We start from the raw sequence: 22,038 nt of genomic DNA on the forward strand, positions 1-22,038 counted from the left end.
GCCAGAATTTCATTAGTCAGTTTTTTATTTTGTTTGACATAACGCACAGTGGCCTTATCAAAACTATACTGAAGTCAATGGAAATTGTCCTATTTTCTGTGAATGGCACTAATTAATTAGCCAGTCAGATTCTTTTTTAAAATACTGGCTTCCTCGTATCCACTCATGCTAGTAAATATACGTTTCCTCTTTGGTTTTGATGAAGAAATATATCCTGCTATGCCTACAGAGAGAAGATATTACTTGAAGATTTAATTTAAATCAGAAAAAAAACGCATGCTCTTGCAAACAAAATCAATTGCACTTCTCTGAACTATTTTCAATCAATACAGAAAGTGTAACTCAGTTTTCCCTTGTCTGCTTTAACAACCAGTCACTTGCGCTTCCAGTGCCCGTCACAGCCCTCCTTTGCTGAAACGGAGACAACTCTCACTGAATATGGGGAGGAGCCTAAAATAAACATGAAAAAATCCTCCTCTAAGCAGAACAATAGCATGCAACAAATTAAATTTTGTCTTAAGTAATATGTGCAGCTGACAGCTGGTTACACTGGCTAGTATTACCTGCCTGAATAGTTGCTCCAGGGATACACGGTTAGAGAGATGCCCCTTCAGCTTCTCAAAATGGCAAACATCAAACCCTCGAGTTACTAAGTTGAGTTTGCACCTTCATTAGGAGGGAGGACCTTCCCAGGATGGAGAACAAATGGTGGCAAATCCATTCTTAACATTTTTCCTCTTTAATTTAGTTTAAAAAGATGTGGGCACAGAAAATTTGCCTAGTAGAAACTTTTAGTAGATCCATATGAAGAACATTAATCAGGGCTGTATGCATTTGAAAGGACAGCTGGCTTCATGGAGTTTTTCATCAACCACTGCCTAGGTGTTTTGTCACCAATGACTCTTGTATTGTGTAAAGTTCCTTTCTTATGAACTTAATAACCTATGCTAAATATAAGTACTTTGCCTCAGTATGATGCATAGGTTTGCTTTCTAAAAGCCCTTCATACTTACCAGTAAGCAAATAGCAAACAAAAAAAAAAATCAAAACCTCATGAAAAAACACACAAAAAATAAATCTGATTGTTACAAATTAGCACCATTGTTACAGCTAGTAGCATATTGTAGATTAATATTACTTCAAGCTTTCTATAAAAATCACATGAGAAACTTTTAAAGAAATTTCTTCCTGTTTCTCATCATTAAGTTTAATTTAATGTACTTGGAGCATGAACTTCTGTGAAAGATAATTGCCTGAACAGTAAATTGTATGATAAAGCAATATATATCAAATTACGTAATATACATGTAAAAGAGTTTCCTGATATTGATGTCAAAAAAAAAAGAAACACAAACGAAATAACCATCTTTAAAGGAATACTCAACTGTTTTTCAGTATGATTACATTCTTATGTATGCGCATTAAGAATATATTGAACAAAAGGCCTACCATTTTCCTCATCTGACTTATTTTCGTTGTCGGAGTCGGTAAGCGTGAGAGCCGAGTTTTCGCGACTTGACAAACCGGAACTTCGCCTGGATTTGATCCCTCTTCCCCACAGCCTGATCGCATGCTCTGGAGACATTCCTCCCTCTGTGTCCGAGTCGGCATCAGAGCCAGTGCTCAAGGAATAGCCTTGGTGGAGTATTCCTATGTCCGAGCAGTAGCCACTTCGATGGGGAGAGGGCTCACAGATTCCTAGTTCTGCAAGGGTGAAGTTTGTTCCTAGAAAGGCAATTACAGACAACTAAATAATCTAAAATCTTGGGGATCTAATTTAAGTTTCAGAATAACAGAACTTTTATATTTTTCTTAATTATGATGTGTACTAAGCCTCTGTAATGAATTGCATAGAGAGATCTCTGGTGCAAAGATCTAGCAAGACTTACCAAAAACACACTGAATATACTTGAAATGGATGAAATACACAAAACAAGGGTCGATTTTAAGTTACTTATGCCTACTATTTTGGCCCCAAATACTCTATTGCTTACATATGTGATTAATGTAAAGTTCATGACAAGTGACAGTGACATGACTTGCTTTATGTTACATATCTAACCTTGTATTTGCAGGACCAGAGTCTTAGCTTTGAGGTTGAGCATTTGACTATTCAGAAAGAAGCTCTGTTTCTCATGCAAGACACGAGCCTTCCAGAGAGATAGGAATCTTTAGTTCTAACTTTCCTATAGTTTCCTATTTCATAGAAAATAAGTACACATTTGGGAAAAGAGTTACAGAGCCGAGGATCACTTGAAAGAATGCAAATCTATCAGTGATGAAACAGAAATCTTGTCACCAGTTTTGCATTTTCATACTGGGTGAGATTGGTAGTTTAAACATCTGCTATAGAAATTGAAACATAACACAATTATTGTAATTCTTTTCTACCTTTATCCATCATACTCAATAAGAAAGCATACATTAACACCAAAATCAAGAGGTCACTGGGTTTAAAGGCAAAACTTTCAGGATCAAAATCAAAACAAGACATTTAGCACTTAATAACAACACAGTGGACAGTCATATGCATTTTTAAGGCACATGGAGTCCCCCAGGGTTGTCAGAAAGTATAGACTTGCTGGCTGATTTCTGCTTATGTATTTGCTTCCTACGTGAATGAACAGGACTGTAAAGAACTGCATGTGGAAATATGCTCTGTCTCTAAGGCTTTCTAGGTTTTTGAAAAGCATAGTGATTTCGGCTTCATTACAATGGGCTACAAATGAAAAATTAGGACAGAATGAAGTGACTTGCAGTATAGCTGACAATAATTTAATTCACAATGAAACTACATCTGTAGTCTGCATTTCTACAATGGTATTTGTATTTTGTCCAAAAGCAGTTTATATTTTCTCCTCTTCCCCTATATGTTCACCAGAATGATGCTGTATAATGGAAGTTCATACACTAAGTAGAAAACATACCTAAGTGTCTTCCATTAATAAAGACATATAATCAATTTGGTTTATTTATTTAAGTATCACAACTTCTTTCTCAGTTGAGCCAGGACTGGTTCATCTCTTTATGTCAGCCCTCTCTGGTATCATATCCAGCTGTTGAAGTGCTTTGGATACGGGACGCTTTCATAGATCTACAGAAAGTAAAACTAGGCCCTACTTAACTTTTATAGCTACAGCTCATCAGTTAGGGAAGGTGATGGGTTTCTTCTCCTGGAAAACTGAGCCATGTCTTCATCCAGTGATGGCTAGACAGGAACACCAAGCACAAGGAGAGGGAAGGCATGCTTTCCTTCACCCCTGGGTTAACCAGTACATGGGCCAGCAGCAAGAGAGTGGCCAAAAAGTAACACTGACCGGATGCTTCTTGCAAAACAAAACATTCATTTGCAGTATTTAAAAATAGTACAAAAAGGCTGACATTAAAAAATGTCATGCCTCATCAACACCAAATTAAACCAAACACTCCTAGTCAGGAGTACATTTTAACTTGCTTTCCAATTTCTAATCTAGTAATCATAAATTCAGTGGTTTATTCATCAGGAATGAACTGAACAGTCCTAAGTATGAGCCTAAGTGCACATCAGTCCAGAGTTTAATTGTTGTTTTAAAGAACCCTGCCATGACACCTGGAAGAAAAAAATATTTTCAAAAGAAAATGTGAAACTTCATCAGGTGCAATTTCAGTAGAACATATTTAACAAAAATAGCTAATGAGAATCTTGGTTTTGCCATATTAGCAAGCCAAAGTTACTCAAAAAAAAAAATCACAATCAACCCAAATATAAAATATTTATAGAAAAGAATGTGAACTGCAACCTACTAACACTACACTTTCATGCCCACACAGGTAAAGTGCATGCTGACATTAGACACACAACATGAAAGTGAAGCTTTTAAAGTTTTCTTGTTTGCTGGTGGCATAAATGTCTACAAATACACACCAGTTATGAATATATTAGCTTAATTATGCTGTTTTACATACTCGGTAAAAAAATTTAATGATATTCTGTAGAATTTAACAGCCATTACAAGCCCAGACAATTTCACTCTGATTAGCATTCTCTATTGGCATAAAAAAATCTAACTATAACATCTGATGCAAAAAGTAATCTTTAGAGAAATTCTTACTTCATTTGTCTGAGGAAAATGATAAAGGCACTGCAAGTGGAAGGTAAATACAGTAGTCATGGAACTCGTTCATCCATTAGAGTTTTGTTATGTGAGAATCTAACAGCTTCCAGAAACATGGATACAAAAATTTGAAAACTGACCAACTTTTAAATGTTACAGAATTAGATCAGATCAACTCGGGAACACGAATGGAACCAGCCTACTTACTGAGCCTCTGGAGGAGGATCTTCCATGCTGCTTCTCAGAAGTCTCCTCACAGTCTTACAAAAGAGTATCTCAAGCATACCTATTGTAGACACAAAGTATCCCAGAGAGTCCCCGCTCTAGAAAAAAATATTCTTCTCACATGGACTCTAAATTCAATTAATTTGAGTTATTAATTTTCAGTGTTTGCTTCTGCAAAACATTATTTAGGAGTGTTCTGCAAGATGGCACACAATGGCAGAATAACTTGCCCAAGAATCAAATGTTTCCCTTCCTCACTTTCTGACTTGTAGTTATTCTTAAATATGAATTCACTGATCTTACAAGTTTTGTCTAAGACCTCACTGAATAGATTTTTACCCATGTGTAACCCAGCTTTTCTTAATTTTACTAGGTTGTCTCAAAATAGTCACATAAGAACTTGAGATGTTTTTCACATCTTTAAACATATATAGATCTTATATAAGGCATTCTTCATATATATATTTTATAAATAAATATGTATAAATGTATCTGGATTTATGCCTATCTATACCTGGGTGTGTATGTATATATATAGAAATATATATGTACACACAAGTATAGATAGGTATAAATACAGATACAGATATATATATATATACACACACACACATACCCACACTTTCACTCTCATTCATTTTACTTGAAAATCTGATGAAAAAGTTAGAGAAACATTATCATTATGTTCTCTACGCCTTTTCTTGATCTGGATTGTGTTCTCCTACGTGTCTCATTTCCCTAAAACCGTCCATATCTCTTGAATAACATACGGACTGCTTTCACTTTGATAATATTTTCTTGCTTGCTCAGCCACAATTGCACATTAAGGGATTCATGGCATTAGTAGACCACTGCTGTAAATTCAGATGGAGGATAAGTTTGGCTCTGGAGGCGCTGATATCATTTATCCAATAATTCATAGCAGAAAGAATCCTACTACTGCTTTGGAATAAAGTATCTTCACACAAACAATGAGAAAATACCTAATCCCTTCCATACTTTCATGCCCAGTGGTGCTGACAGAATACTTCCTGCTGGGATCCTCCTGGCAGTGGGGTCACCACAAACAAGGGCAGCCTTCCTCTCCCCAGTTCCAGTACAAACCACAGCCCCTGGATGCTGGCGCGAGGAAACTCACACCCAGCCTGGCCCGCTGATCCAGCGTCTCCCTCTAGAAGCATCTTCCTCACGGCTCCACAAGGAATTAGGAGACCAAGCAAATCAAGACCTCAAAGAACAAAACCCAGGCAGGCAGGCAGCACCTGGTGTTTGCCATACCCTGGGACAACTTGTGCTGGCACAACTTGTGCTGTTGTGCATTCACAGACGGAAACCCAAACCATGAGCTGAAGTGCACTACTAGCAGCCAAAGCAGATAGATGGTTTCTTAGAGTGTTATATACCGCATGCTGTCTCTGGGGCTTGTGAGTAACTCTTGGGAGCTGAAAGCTTCATTTGTGAAGTAGGGCTGAAATGTGAAGCTGTGATCCATTCTTGCACATTCTGAACCTAAGGGTGTTTTCTTTCAGATTCTTGCAGCATGTACTACATCGCTGGTGGCACTAAGTGAAAAGAGATAAATAACATCTGATCCTTATTGGTTGAAAAGAAAGAAATCTTTTCCTTGAAGACAACACCACAAAAAAAAAAAAAAAAGTTTTTTAAAACAGTGGTTTTTTGCCTTCTTGTATGTAATGGAGCTTACTAGCTTCCATCCCCATTCCCTTCATCCCCACCTGCAAAAATCACTAGACCATATCCCTTAAAGAAAGGCAGTTAATACCATCTGCTTCCTTAAGGCATATGTAATCTCTAATGCAAAAATAGATTGGTAGTGTACAGGTTTAGAAGTGTAATATAATGTTGTATACTTCATCATCATGTCCATAATCTACATGCTGTGAGTAGTCTCTCAATAGAGTAGGAAAGCTTTGTTTTCCTTTTAATTTATGTATGACTAGTATATCTTTCAAGCTCATTTTCTTTTACAACAATTTACTACATAAGTTATTTAGTATACAAATACTCTCTAAAAGTGTGATTAATTCAATGATGTGCAATTCTGCTTACCCCAGCTAAGACCAGAAAGCATTACCATAAAAGCAAAGGTTATTTTCACCTGACCTCTAGGCAGAGGTCTCATTTGGTTAATTACAAATTATAGAAATTGCCCTTCTGAAGATTAATCTAATCCAGCTGTGATCAGTACAAGATGCCTCAGGGGAAGATATCTGAAGCCAGTAATGCAAAGATATGACAAATTCTCCTTCAACACCAGATCAGCAGTTCAAAACTGGGTTAAGTCTAAAATCAAAAGGATAAATATCACTGACATTCTTTGCTGGGATAATCAATTTACAAGAAGATCAGATTTTTGTTTTGTTTTGCTTTTTACATTTAAGATATTCCATCCTTTGTCAATTTTTTGGCTATCTTAATAGCTACAATGATTTTTGCTGGCACGAGTACCACACTTGAATGCCAATCTGTGGCATATGAAGAGGTCATTCTTTTTAATAAACTCTGATGTTCGCTTCTTAATTTTTTCTCAGTTCCGTACACATTCATTCATTATAATGACAGGAAGAACAGATGATTACAATCTCCTTCTTTTATCCACTTAACGTATATATTTTTAATATTTACACTTTTACAGATCTTCCTTATCAGATAAACAACTGCCTTCTTTTTAATCCTTCTTTGTATTTCACCCATTTCAGTAGTATAATTTTCTCACAGTTACAGATGTATCATTATAAAATAAATTCCATCTTTTTGGTGGCTTAAATATACTTAAATCAGAAGTACGTTTTCTGTGCAACATACAGGAATTTTAACCACCTAACCACAATTAATAGCCTCTGTGACTATTGTAATGTTTGCAGGAAACATGCCTGGAAAGTTACCTCTGTTAACATTATTGATATATCCCACTTCTGAAGAAAATGCAAATTCCAACAGAAAATCACATGGAAAAGATAAGGTCTTCTTTCACTGCGATGCCTCCAAGTAGAAGAAATATTCCGTGATTCCAGAGGCCAGGTAAGAAAGAGGAGATACTAGCCATACAACTCATCAACCTACAGCAGGTTTGTGGGCTTCTTCTCCCCTTTAAAACATTCACAATGAGTATTATACAGTATAAACTGAAGTATTTGCTTGGACTCTTTTCCTCACTCTGTATCTATTTTCCCCTAATAGCAGTTCTTTGAGAGCACTGGGAAAGGGGAATATAAGCTCCTGCGGGACAAACACTGCTTGTTGAACTCTAAAACTACTGGAGAACAGTTTCCTTAGAAATTAGAAAATAATAACAAAAGAGCTATACTTCATTCTAAGTTTTAAAATCCATAGCTAGTGGTTAACAAATGCAGGGCTACCGACATCTGCCTGTTACTGCCTAATAAGAAGATTTGTAGATGACTTATTTTCGTTTAAGGTTATGAAACTCCTGGGTTTGCTAGTCAGGAAAGTTAAACATTTTATCACTACGGCAACGTGAACTTTAACCACTTAATGATGATAAATCTTACTTTCACAGAGCACGTTTGTGACAAAGACATCAGGAAATGCTTTACCGAGAAGCATCTGAATACCCCAGAGGTTTTGATGCCCATCTCTGAGGGGCTGTCACCCAGACATTGTGCACACACACACACACACAATACCTACTACAATTTAGAAAACATGCACATTGTGAAATTTTGTCAGAATTTCTAACACAGTAGTATTCAGACAACAATTTTTAAAATTCAGCAGAAACAGCATGGTTTTCTTAAAAGTGAAACACCTTCTGGCAACCTCAGTCCCTTCTGTAGCAAACTGACTGGCAGCAGCAAACAGAAATCTATACACATATTACAACACATAGTTTGTATTTGAAATATATTTTCTAGCTGCTCTCATCAATGGCAGCAAAATCCTTTAATTGTCTTTTTTATAATCCTCTTTCTGCCTTGCTTCTTTCTGACTCGGAGAGCCCCAAGCCTAATACCACGATACAGATGTTTCTCTTTTTGACAGTAAGTCTGGTGACAGTTATTAATAGAGTAGCTACAACTATGCTAAAAAAAAATATTAAGGTTCATAAAACCAGGCATCTAACAAGATTTCACTCTAGCTCACAATATTAAATAGTCTTCAGTTCTGCGGTCACATACTATATTTGTAATATACTATATTGTATGTTCAGTGACTGCGGGGTTACTCTCATGTCTTTTATCCTTCCTCATTCAATCTTTATCTACTACATCAGGAACAAAATATTATTAATCACTTCATACAATTTTTTGCAGGTGTGCTGAATATAGTCTCTGAGAACATCTCAAACACTACATAAGTACCTTCACCTCCTTGGGAGATGAACTTTTCTCACTCCCATGTAATAGCTATGGAAAGAGAGACCAGAGCAAGCTCTTCCCAGAGCACACACTAGTTCTAGCAGAACTCCACCTAAAACTTAGCTACAGTGCAGCCCAGGTTAAAATGCAATTCTTCAGGGTAATATTTGACTTTCCAGGGTAGTCTTTCAATCACTGTTAACTTCCTAGCTTTTCCAAGCACTGAGGAGGAATTAAAAGGAGAATAGCTTCACTTACTACAACAGTCTGTGTTATTCCTACAGATGTGTCCATTCTGGAGGAGGCAGAAGAGTGCAGGCAATTGCGTAAGCGAGTGCTGGGCTCTCCTGTGCTCTGTCTGAGCACACTTCTCTTGCTCCTTGCTGAGCAAGTGCCAGCAGAAAGCAAGCTCAGAGCAGAGCCCCACAGTCGCTGCCTGTGCTGGGACCGGGCAGCAGGGCAGGGAGGCAGCTCCTTGCACACATGCCATCAGCTTTGCAGTCAAACTCCAGAACACTGCAGTGAATTTTTGCAACTGCAGCTAAGATGCGTAGACAGATCACAGCGAAAGCTTTTCCAAACTGAGAATGTCTGACTCAAAGGACATAAATATTTTTGTTTAACCAACAAAATGGTCCCATGATGTTTTCACTGTGAGCACAATAGCGTGTTTTCTCTAACATCATTCTCAGAACTGGTCAGATATTCCTCGTCTGCTTTCCAAACAAATCACCTCTAAGTAGAGAGAATTCACAGAAAACTTCAGCCTAAACACTGCAATCTACCCAAGCTTTGAGATCTTATTATAAGAAATGGTAGATAAACACAACTATACCTGACACGCTAACATCCTTTTAAATCTTCCTTTTTCAAAGCAACTATTGCCTCCTCCATTAATCTGCATATTTCTAATGAAATGTTACATCTGTCATTTAGAAGGCCATGAGTGTTCTGTGATCAAAATCAAATTAAACACCCACAGGGCTTTCTGGGCTAAACATGCACAATGCATACCTTTATTTGCATAAGTATGGCCCATGTCAGGGATGGCTTCCCGGGCAACCTCCAGCAGAAGGAAAAAAACTCTGCTCTGTTTTGGTCTACTCAGTGTCTAGACAGACTATGAGTAGGGCCAGTCATCTGACCCAACTCTAATCTGATTTCCTGCATATTTATTTATTTAGTAAAAGTGACAAGAAAACATGAGAAATGTTTGATACTTAAGATTACAACAATATGCTTTTTTTGCTTTGTGAACAAGACTGGAAATGCTTCCACAGATCCAATAAAAGACATTTTAGCATTCTGAAATTAGTTGTGCCACATTACTCATGTCAAAATACATTGACGGAACTACGAAGTTAACAACTGGGCTGTTGTACAGCAGTGAGGACTAGCATAGACGAACTTCACATCTTAAAAAGACTGAAAACAACCCACAAAAACTTGGGGGTGGGGGAAGAATGGCACAAATTCTCTTCTTTTCATCTGTGAAATGAAGCCAACACTTTGCTGTCAAACTGTCATTAAAAACTGTCGAAAAGATCCAACTTGCCTCTGCAGTGACAAGTATTGTATTTGTTGGGATAAAATCTGCACCCAATCCCAGCTGCGTATTGTGACGCCCCAGCAAGAGCATGGTTTTCAATTACTACAATTCCCTTCTTACTATTTTTTCCTCGCACAAATAGCAGAGGAAGAACAGAACAGGAAGCTTCATGGTGAAACAAATGATGTTCTTAAAGTTCCCAACAAAATTCCACTTCCCAGCTCTAGTTTTCTTTTGGAAAAAGAAAAAAGAGTGCTAGTTTTCTTTTTCCACCTATGAAGTGGAATCAGACAACATATTTTCTATTCCCAGTCCAAAATGACTCAATTTATGGAACAGTTTTGTTACATGTCTGTTTCCTTTTTGGAGATCATGAATTTCTAAATAAAATTCACAACAGAAACACCAAAATTATAAAGAATATACTGCATTCATGTTCATAAAGCCACAGCTATCAGAGAGGAACACAGAAAGAATTATTTTCAAATTGCTTTTTCAAGTTAAACAACGTGCACATCAACACCTGACAATATCTCCTGTTACACAGGCAAAGTATCTTCTAACTAAAGGGATATGAACTATGACTCTACAGAAGATGAAAATTTCAAAGACTGTTTTGAAAACAACATAAAGAGAATGAAGTGCTATGCCAATAGAGAGCAGCCAGCATTCAGTACCTACACTGGCTGTCCATACTTCCGATGTGCAGCTAAGCTCACATAGCATGAAGATACAGACCATCATACCCACACAATCTAAAATCTCATTTACCACTTCTAAAAAGGGTATTGGTCATTTGCATTCCTGTCTAGCTCATAAAGACACCAGTCTTCTATTGCAAAAGCAATCTTGTTATGTCAGAAAAGAACAGAGAGTTCTCCCTGGTCTCCAGAAAAAAAAAAAAGAAAAAAAAAAAGAAAAAAAAAACCTCTGTTGTCCATAAATCTATAGATATGAGTACCTGTGGATAAGATCACCGTATGGCTAGTAATCTTCATTGATACATGAATCTGAGTTCAATTATTAGAAAAACCTCTGTGAAAATCTGTAGGAAACTACCAGGGGATAAATTAGCTTGTGATAATTTGCTGAATTCATGCTAAGCCTTTTATTTTTATGCTGTTAAATCAAGATTTAAAAAGCAACAAAAAATAAACCACTGTTCATGACTTGATAAATAAACTGAGCTCTCAAGGAACAGTACAAGTCAGAGTAATAAGCTTTCATGCCTTCATAACTGTTTAATTGGGAACTCTGGAAAAACCTGAATCAGCTGTCATCACAGATGAAACCTTAATTGTTTTCTTTTATACCTTGCTTCACAAGTTAGAAACATGGATACTCTATATTTTATGAAGGTCCCCAGGCACATGTAAAGATTTCTTAGCACTAGCAGCTGTCAGCTGTTTAGTCACAAGGAGATTCTTCACTGTAAACATCATGTCACCTAGAAATAACGGCAATAAAAATTGCATCCTGTACAGTAGAGTAAAAGAAGTTTAAACCATTATTTGGCTCAGAACTTCAGTGTTTACATTCAGAATAATGTTGCTCATAACGAGTTTCAGCAATGCCAAAGATGTCAGCCTTTAACTCTGCATTTCTAACCCTGCTAGGAGGACAATCGGAACACCAACACGATGACTTTGAACAGTGACAAAGAAATCCATCTGAAACGGAAAGAAGAGTTTCTTTGAAATCTCAAACCCTTTAAATGCAACACCATCTGAGTTAAAAAAAACAAAAACCAACAACAACAAAAACCCCACCATGTTAAACAAATCCATATGAACTTTATGCCAAACTTAAAGGGCAATGAAATTAAAATAATTTGAGCACTATAATCTTGACAAAAAAACATACATAACAATCAGGCACCAAGGAAAACAGATTAGGTGCTTTGAGACAACATACCTACTACAAAACAGACACAACCACAATTTCTGGTATTCATCACTTGCACGCATTTTATGAAGAGGTCCGGAAATGTCTTTATTTATTTCATTGAATTATAAATTACTTTCAGCTTTTCATTTTTAATCCTAGCAAAATAATTAGTTATTTTCACGGCCAGTCAGTTGTGGTATTATAAATGGAGCAGTTGGCACCAATTCAGATTATTACTGGTCCTGAACTCTGCTACACATGAAATATACACCCTTAATACAGAATTTCTTTTATCTACCAATGACTATAATTTGTTGACTGAATATACAATTGTGAATGCAGAAACTGAGCACATCCTGGCCTTTCTGGCACGTACAACGGCTTCAATGTTATAGGCGACAGCACAGCAGATCCACCAGTTCCACTGCTGGCACTTACTGGTCTCACCAGGCTTTCTACGGAGCTGTGCAAGGAAGAAATACGACCTCCTTCCATGCACCTCTTTTCCTTTCCTACAGTGTATTTTCCACACGCACAAAACATGCTTCTGTTCTTATTGTCTTTTTGCTATTCACTGTATTCCCAAATGCAACATCTTGATTGTAGCCTGTTGCACTTGGGCGACCGCGCTGGCAGTTGCACGCTCTTCCCAAAATTCTCCTCCTGACCTGGGAAACATAGCTCTGCTTGGTTACTGCAATCTGTTTCTGTGTTTATTTATTTTCCCATCTAAATTTCTGCCTGTTCCAGTGTTTTAGAATTTTAGCTCCTGATTTTTTAATTTGCATTTAGATTACCCTTTCCCTTGTTCTTCAATGAAGAGAAGTGAAGATTTATATTATGTGCTAATAAATAGGTCACAGCTTGTATCTTTTCTAACTTTCAGCTGTATGAAACAATGTCTCTGTTTTTATAAAACTCCATTTTAACAATAGGGCTATAGTCATTGCCCTTTTGTTGTCCTTTTTGTTGTCCTCCATCTTAGTCTTAGATTTGAAGGACTGCTGCCTTGGACTTTAATTTGGTTAATGACAAAAAGCAGATTCAAACGTGCCAAGCAGTAAAAGTTAAGCTCCAACCATCACTTCAGCACTGAATTTAGTTGGTAACGTTGAGTGACCTTCTAAAGAGGCAGTATCAAAATAACCCAATTAAAAATATGATTTTGTCAAATCATTTATGTGTGGGAAACTGTTGACCCTGATTTTAAAAACTGATTTTCCCCACTAGGTTGTGATAAAAGGACATGTTTTTGCTCTAATTTATAAATGACAATAAATCAAAAAGCCTATTTAATATATATATATATTCAACAGCAATTGGAATTACAGTTTTATTTATTGATTGGGAAGGTTTTACAAAGAAAACACCAACTTGAGGTTTTTCCTTTAGTTTTACTTCCACGGAGAACACAGATGCAACACAGTGACTGATCTTCTCATCGGTCCCCATGTCCGGACATTTTTAAAGACGAAAAACATGAAATAAGGAAAAGAGAAATAAATACAAATTTTTCAAATGTTAGAGGAGTACAAACAAAATCTCAGTGGAGGAATGATTTCCATTTGTCTCACTGAAATGCTGACTCCTCATGACGATACCTTTAGTATCACCTATAATTCATTAAATCACTGCTTATCAAAGCAAATAGAAAAGGAAATGAGGGAACTATCTATTTAACAGTGTTCCAATCATGACACCTTCAACAGGGTGTTCCCTAGGCGACACAGCTTTCCTCCATGGTCTGCTTTATAGAAAGATGTTGAAGAGTTGAATGTATTTATGCATGCATGTTTTTATATTTGTGTATATATATATATGTATGTATGTATATGCATAGTATGGTTAACATTTCAGTAACACCTTAAAGCTGTTCTTAACAGCTCTGACCATTCATGACAACTTAAGTTTTAAAGAAAACAGGGTAAAAAACTTCAGGATTTGGAGACTGCAAAGATGTTGCAGTTGTGCTTTTGCCTGACTTAGCCACCTCTCTAAACTGCACTGGCAGGCAAAGCAAAGGCCAGAGCAGCTCAGCAGAACTCTCCTCACTGTGTTTCAGGCATCTGTGTGCCACAGAATTATCACAGTATCTCAGAGAGGACCCTGCCCTTCCTCACCAAGTTGGCCAGCAGTCCTGTGAATGTTATCATACTTTTACCTCACTCCCAGCAACTCGTGCAAGTTATCACCTTCCCCTTGTCTCACATTATTAAGCTTGTGATACATTCCCTTTTCTTAACAGCTTATACTGATGTCTCCCTGCTTGTGTCTGAGTTGCATACAAACAGATACTGTTCTTGCTTCTTCTCTTAGGCTGGAACAATGCAGTTTCCTATTTGGGACTGAGAGGTCACCAGAGGAGAGGCATTTGTCACAGGCTGCTACCTAATTAGTGCAACAGCCCCGAACTTCCTGATGCAGCACACAGCAAACAACAGTAATTGCATCTGAAGTAGATAAAACAAGATGCTGCCTTTATGTTCCTTCTTTTTCCATTTTTTTAACTCCTCCAAAGCACTGTGATCAATAAATGTTTGATAAACACATAAAATTACTATTACTTTAACATTACACAAGACACTGTTACTGCACTTTTTTTTTCCAGATGTCATGCTTACTGTATTGCTTCTTCCAGAAGGTACATAACTAAGGCTATCAATAGGCAGCTATTCTACCCAAGAACCAGTTGTAATAAAAGCAATTTTACTGCCAAACCCTTCTCCTTTGCTTAGCTCTGTATTAAATTTCCCAAGTCTAAAACCAAAACCTTAGTGAGGCATTAACATCAGCAGGTATCCCAGTAAGCATTTACAAAGAGCCAGACCAAAATCTGGTTCATTTGAAAGAGAGTTACTGTGTAGGTTGCGTTATCTGACTATTTTTAACACACACGTCATCTTACTTTGTAAGAGCCTTCCTTGCTTCATAAGTGCCTTGCAGATCAGGTGAAACGCACATCTCTCTGATAAAGGTCAAGTATACCTAGGTCTCATCTGATGCCTTTTATTTACTTACTTCTTTTGATTTTTTACTTTGCAAATTCAAATTATAGACATCTTTGGGTTTAATGGAGATTAGATTGGATTGTTCATTCATCCTGTATTAGGATTAATTAGGACCATTTTTAACCTACCAACCATTTGCAAAGAAGGATTTTAGGCTAGTTTGCATATTTGCTTTTCAGCTATATGGGTGTTACAGGTGGTTTTCAGCCTAAAAACACGCCTCTTGTGTAAAGGAGTATGGGATGGGCATAGGCAGCACTGAAAACTAGTGGTGGATAAATCACCTCTATCCTGCTTAATGGTTACTTCTGGATGAGAGAGCTTTTCCATTCTGCTCCCATTTTCTTTTTCTGTTATGTGAATGTGGACAGAAATACCAAGGCCGTGGAGCACTGTTGTACATTTCCTGCCTGTGGCCTTTCAGTCACTGTCTTATCTGAAAAAAATTGTTTTCTTAATTACTGGTGTGACAGAGTGCATCAGCTAAGCTGGCCAGTAGCTTCAGATGGCTTAAGCTACCGTGACAGGCCCTGGATACTTCACAGATTTATCCATCACTTTCAAAATGATGAACCTCTGATTCAGCTAAGCATATTAAAACATGCCAGCACATCTATTTAAATTTCAGATTTGTAGTTCTCAAAGTCATCTTGTTGCTCTATTTTCTTCTTTGTCATCTCCATAATTGGAAGACTATCCTTGATTTAAGTTCTACAAGTTTCCTTTGCCATGGAAATCAAACACAGCAAATGTTTTATGGCACTTCTTTTCTCCTTTGGTAGACTTTTTTTTAAATCAGAAATTGGGCAAACGACGTGCATGGATATGTAATCAAAGGGAAAAACATTCCACCCTACAGTGGGAAAGGTAAGAGTTCCCAATCCAAACCAATGAACAACCCAGGTGTTTCCAGGAAACCTCTGAGCTGGAAAGTTAAAGGAGAAGTCTACAGATAGATAATCAGAAAGGTAGAGTACCAATCAACCATGTTTCTGTAACTCAATGTAGGAAGTCCACAATGGAGGATCTAGAAATCAAGTTATTCAAAGTCAACTCTGTTTGCCGTAGAGGGAAAAGATCTTTTTTTTTTTTTTTTTAAGGCAGAAAAATGATCTGCAAAAAATCATTAAATGGCCTAATCATAAGAGGGCCTGATAAAAATCAAGTATTGAAGTAATCATATTCCAGTTGGTCATTTTTAAAAAATTACTTATATCTAAGAATATGTTTGAAAAATTAGCTTTTAAGTCAAGCTGCTTTTAAAATTAAATGCAGGATAACATGCATGGACACAATGTACTATGCATCCTCCTCAGGGAGTACTCACCCAAGTAATGCTTAGGCGCACATACTGTGCATGGATCGCATACATTCAGAATTTTGCAGTGTGATTTTGCAGGCTGGAGCTCCCCTGTTAGCACTGTAGCCTACATGCCCTCCCTCCCGTGGGACTGGCTTGACTACAGTCACAATCTAGCCACAATTAGTAAAACCTGACTTGAGAGAGAAGGTAGCAGAAAACCTGTGAAACAGTGATCATCAGGCATATGCCCTCCTCTAGCTTACCCACTGGAACTATATTAAAATAAGAAAAAAACACTGTCATTTTGTTTCCACTTTACCTATCATTGTCTTTTTTATCTTTGACCTATTTAAAATGACTTCCCTCTTCAGAGTTCTACTGCAGGCACAGCACGCAGCAAATGGGTAATACTGCTGAAAATTTATTTCCATTGCAGGGTAATGTCACTGCTATTCTTTTATCACTTCTTTTATCAGCGAATTGCCCTTTTTTGGAGGGGGAAAGAACCTACAGAAGTCTACTTTTATGAATGCCCAAAGCCTTCAAAATTAACAGTGAGAACCTTGTGGTCACTGTATACTGCTGTCTTAAGAGCAGATGTGGCACTGTTGAGTTTTGGTATTAAGTACAGTCTAGCTTCTTTTCAGGCAAAGAACTATTTATCTACTTAACACAGAACATAGCCAACTTTTGTAAGTTTCATATATTACATTTATTTCAAAATGCTTGGCATTATTAATCCTTTTTATATTGTTAATATAAAGATTCTGCTTCAAAACCTTAGAAAACCAGAAAGTTTATTTTTTTCTCTCTTTTTTGCATTGCATGCACTGATGAACTAGCCTGCTCAGCAAGCATTTAACAGATTAGACACTTGAACATGGTTTCAGGCAATGCTCTCTCATGTTTCTGCGTATTGCCTGATAAACACTTCAAAGTAAACCGCTCATAAATATGAAATGAAAAGCCGAGAAGTCGTTATGCACAGCTTTGAGATACAAATCTCTTTATTCCCCTCTGAAGTGGAATTTGATTGACATAATGAGTCATAGATCCTGTCCAGGGACACACTGCCTTATCCCCTTTTCCTCAGGAGACAAGGAGTCTTTAAAGAAATCCACTTCAGAACTTTCTGACAGACAGCTACAGAAAAGTTCAACACCACACAAATTTACTGTTTTGTATTAATACCTGCTTTAACAACTATGACATGTGTCAGAGATTGATTCCAAATCCACCAACAGGCCCTTACACATAAAACTCTTCACGGAGGCCAAGGCCAGGATGTACCATGTGTCTTGTTACCGCTGACATGGCCACACAGGCCCTGGACCCGCACAGTGAGGATTGGCCTCGGGGGCAGTGAGGACCCACTGGCTCGTTACCGTGCCGTGCACAGCTATAGGTCCCCTTCGGCAGCGTGGTGGACAAGTGACCACAGCTCTCCCACAACAGCTATTGCTAAGCCTTTGACAAAGAAAGGGCCGAACCCTTCTGTTTTTCCTAGGCCGCTACCCAGTGCCTCATTCCCTCACGCAAGCAGCTTCGCACTGCAGAAGGGCCTCTGGCAGGCTGGTGGCACAGACCCTGCTGCTGCCTGACCCTGACCCTTTGCCTTGGGGTGGGGGGAGAGGAGGCAGCCAGGGGACACCACCACCCAGAGAAGCCAGTGATGCTAAGCCCCTCCTGAGAGGGCGCATTTTCCAGGTACAGACCACCTACGGTCACTCCCTGTACTTCACAAGTCTGTGTTGCGAAGGAGATAAGACTTGCAGGTGAGAAGGAATAGTCATATCATCCAGCCTGAAAAACCTCCAAAATATTAGCTTAGATATTGTTGTTAATAAATGATACCCATTTGAAAATGAGAAAAACTACGGCATGTGTAATTGTTTGCCATTGCTATTCCCCAAAAAGCCTACCTTTGAGCCACCACAGTGAAACTGCTCATCAGCAGTGCTATAAACAAAATTATGGGGTAATAAATTGCTACCCTACAACGTTACATTCACAACCTGCATTTTTAGTATTTGTGAAGGTTTTTAAAATGAATACAATACATTTCTGTCTAAACTGAGATGCGACTGCTGGCACTTTATTTGCTAGCCATACTGTATGTATTAAACTATATCTTTACTGGCTTTCATCAGTTGCTACTGTATGCAATAACCGTACATAACGTATGTAAGATCTACCAGTCACAACTTCACTTCCTTTTGTTGATGGTAGTGTTATTATTTATGTTAGATGAGCCATTCATAAAATTAATAATACATACATCGTTAAGACTTGAAAAAGTAACAGTAAAAAATAGCTTAATCCGCGGTGTTCAAAACGCACTCAAATTTTTATTTTGCCAATAAAAAATGTAAAGGCTAGTATCTAGAATACAGTGAAACAACAAAATAGTAAAATGAAAAAATATTAAAAGAACTGATGTGTTACACGCAAACAATGAAACATTCAGTTCTAGTTTCACAGCAGAAGACTGATAACAAGACTTAGAAGTTTAAGATGATGAAAAAGCTGCAATATGATATCACTGTGGGTCCACAAAGAGCTCTGCTGTCTCCTCCTTCCCATACAAAATCAATGACACAGATTATCAAGACATTTTTCCCTCTGAAACATGTATTTTTATAAACTTTTACTATTGCAGATTTTGAAAATTTCAAACACGTTTTCATCCTGCCAACCATACTGACAGACATTCCTCTACTGGAAATCAAAACCTAAGTGAATAAATTAAGAAACAGATACTGTGAGCAGTCTTGTTTCTCTGTTGTATGTGATCATTCACATCTCAGAAGTCAATAGCCTGCACTGGCTTTTCTAACCACCAGTAAGCAATATATATTTACATCAAAACACAAATACATCAATTACAGCAAATACTTGGCAAAATGAGAAAGTATTGAAAAAGACAAGAACTAAATCAAAGCTTATGACTATAAACAGCCATTCTTCAGTTTTGCAGTTGTTGATAATGGATTGCCCTTTCTATGTAAATCAAAAATCTCTGGCCCAAATTGCAACCACTTGTAACAACTTTGAATATTTGAGGGGAATCATTAGCATGCATACAACTAAGGAATTATGGGAAAGCGTCTTGGCACATATCTGAAAAAACTGTCATGTACAAGTATTAATTCTTACACATGTATTATTCCAGTGTACTGTTGATAGATCATCACACTGAAAGGCAAATGAGGCATCTGAAATATTCTGAATTACTTAAAAGTCCTCACAAGATCTTCTGCAGCACTGACATTTCCTATGCAACATAACCAATATTAGATGTGTGAGAAAAAATTAATAATTCAAAGAAAACTAGACACTAAAATAAACCATCCTTTTCAATGAAAACTACATCAGAAATCCGTTTTTTTTTTTTTTGGTTTTTTTTTTTGGACACTAGTGTTACATTAAGAGATTATACCTCTATTACTGAGCTTTCATTACAAGGTGTGAAATATTTTGATAGGGCTTCAAGCAGCATTAGGTATTCCGACTAGGTCCAGAAAGCACAGCTGTCAGTCATACCCCTGGCTCTGTCAGTCACTTCAGCACGCAGAAGCCAAGCTGTCTCCAGGATAAGTGCTCCTCGGAGATCTGCAGTTGCTGCTTGACCTACAGCTGAAAAGCAAGTGCTTCACTCACTAGATCTATTAGCCCTTTGACTTCATTCATTCACCAGCTAATATAAATCCATTGCTAAAGTGAGTGATTAATTCCATTTCTTTACAGAAAGTGCTAAATTTTACCAGCCTCTAGTATGCCTATCCATGGAGGCTCCAAAACATTCATATAATTAGTTATTAAGTACAGAATTGCAGTTAGAAAACTAGTAATAGCCAGCCAGTTTTTTGAGTTTTTTTATTTGCGTCTTCACTCAAAGAACACCCTCCCTGGTTGCAGTGTAGCTTCACCCAAAAGAGACACTAAAATAACACTCATCTCTATCTATCAGTAAGTAGGTATCTCCACACTGGAAGCCTGTAAACAATAGCTCTGTTGTTGCTAATGGAACAAAACTTCTATTGAAGATGACAGGAGTTAGACGATTTAAAAGAGGGGAACAAACTCCAGAACCCTTATGCACGCACTATTGAATGCAAGTCTTTCCTGCCAGTAAGGGAGGGAACCAACAAATATTTAAAGGGACCTAGGATATCAATGTATAACAGGGAATCCTGCAGCCATTCTGACCTAAAAATCTGGGAATCTGACATTCATATTAAAAATTCAGGATATCCATGATCCATATAAGGCAGGTATGGATGTGCCATATATGGCACGAGGACAGAAATATTGAACAATGCAAGCTTCCAACCTAGAAGATGAAGTTCGATTCCAATTGATTATTTTTTCACTTATAAATAGATAGAGAAGATATATAGTCAGTTTTGATTCTGCTTTTTAAATTCAGTAAACGAGACTTATGTTAATCAAACAATTAGAACATTATCCGGACAAAATGGGGAAAAAATCTACTATGTATTTTGCAAGCATCTATAGGGATTTCCCTTCCTGCTTAAATCTCATTCTGTGGGGAGAAAAGAAAGAATAGTTTTTCACATGTTATAATCAATTCTAATTTTACATACTGGAACAATTAAAACTGTAAGAAACAGAACAGATCTGCTCATTTGTTCACCTGAATTGCCCTAAGCTTCACTAGTTTTCAAGAAAGAAAAAAACCACACAGGAGAATGCATCAACGTCCCCCCTCCCCTAAAGTCTGCAAAACGTCCTTCACTTTTACAGTCGCTGGCAATACAGGCAGTCACTCTCAAGCGTACACAGAACAGCTGCAGCTTAATTCAAAGAAATGAGCAAGAATATTTTCAACTCTGTAATTTGAAATGCATATGCTTATGGTTATGAAGAAATCTTCCCATTTATAGCATTAGCTAAATTAGCTAAAAATTAGCTAAAATTTTCTAATAGTCAAACAATCAACAATTTTGTATCTCTGACCTTATTTGAAACCTGGCATTAAATTGGAAGAATATGTTCTTGAAGTCACGTTAAAAGTAGTACATAAATATAAGCACTTCTTTGGCTACCATTTTCAACTAAGTGCTGTAAATCTACTCTAGCACTCTCAGCTCAGGAAACAATAATTTTTTTTGGATAAAAAATGCTTATTCATATGACCTGCACCGAACAGTTAAGTCTGTGCGATGGTCTACAATAACTTGAGTTTAACAAGACTTGAAGGAGGCCTTCAAGAAGACTGCGCTTCAGTGATGGAAAGCACGAACCTTCCTAGGCAGTATGCATTGCACTATGCATTTAGCCCTCTGAGAGGTTTCAGGATTAAAAGACTATACTTACTACTATTATCATTATTATTAATGAAAAATACACATGTAAAATTAGGTTTTGAACACAATGTTTTATAGTCCCTATTTGTCTCTGTGGACATATGCCATAATGGCTTTAACAGACCTTTAACACTCACAGACTAATTAATCTTTACACTCAGGACTCAGCACTGGGTTTTATTCAGTAAGGAGCAGAAAATAGCATCTGTGGATTGGGCTTGCAAGGTCCACTGCATGAATAAATCGACAGGCTACAGGAAGAGTCAGTATTAAACAGCTCCTCTCCTCCCCTCAGTACTCCT

General features: G+C 37.4%; 1 protein-coding gene across 42 annotated transcripts in view; it reads right to left on the bottom strand.

Annotated features, from left to right (window-relative positions):
* The window catches only part of TENM2 (teneurin transmembrane protein 2), a 1,465,234-nt gene that overhangs the window by 463,602 nt on the left and 979,594 nt on the right, over positions 1-22,038 (bottom strand). For 40 of the 42 annotated variants that reach the window (XM_083799339.1, XM_083799310.1, XM_083799353.1 and 37 more), the window contains one exon: positions 1,450-1,725. The exons of 1 other annotated variant lie outside the window; for it this stretch is intronic. In XM_083799339.1, coding sequence (XP_083655465.1) covers positions 1,450-1,725 — 276 coding nt within the window. Of the gene's footprint in view, positions 1-1,449; positions 1,726-22,038 lie in introns of those variants that run through there. One more of the 42 variants, XM_083799343.1, reaches the window with a different exon arrangement.

The sequence above is a fragment of the Anser anser genome, assembly GCF_964211835.1.
Source record: "Anser anser genome assembly, chromosome: 14".
Taxonomy (NCBI): domain Eukaryota; kingdom Metazoa; phylum Chordata; class Aves; order Anseriformes; family Anatidae; genus Anser; species Anser anser.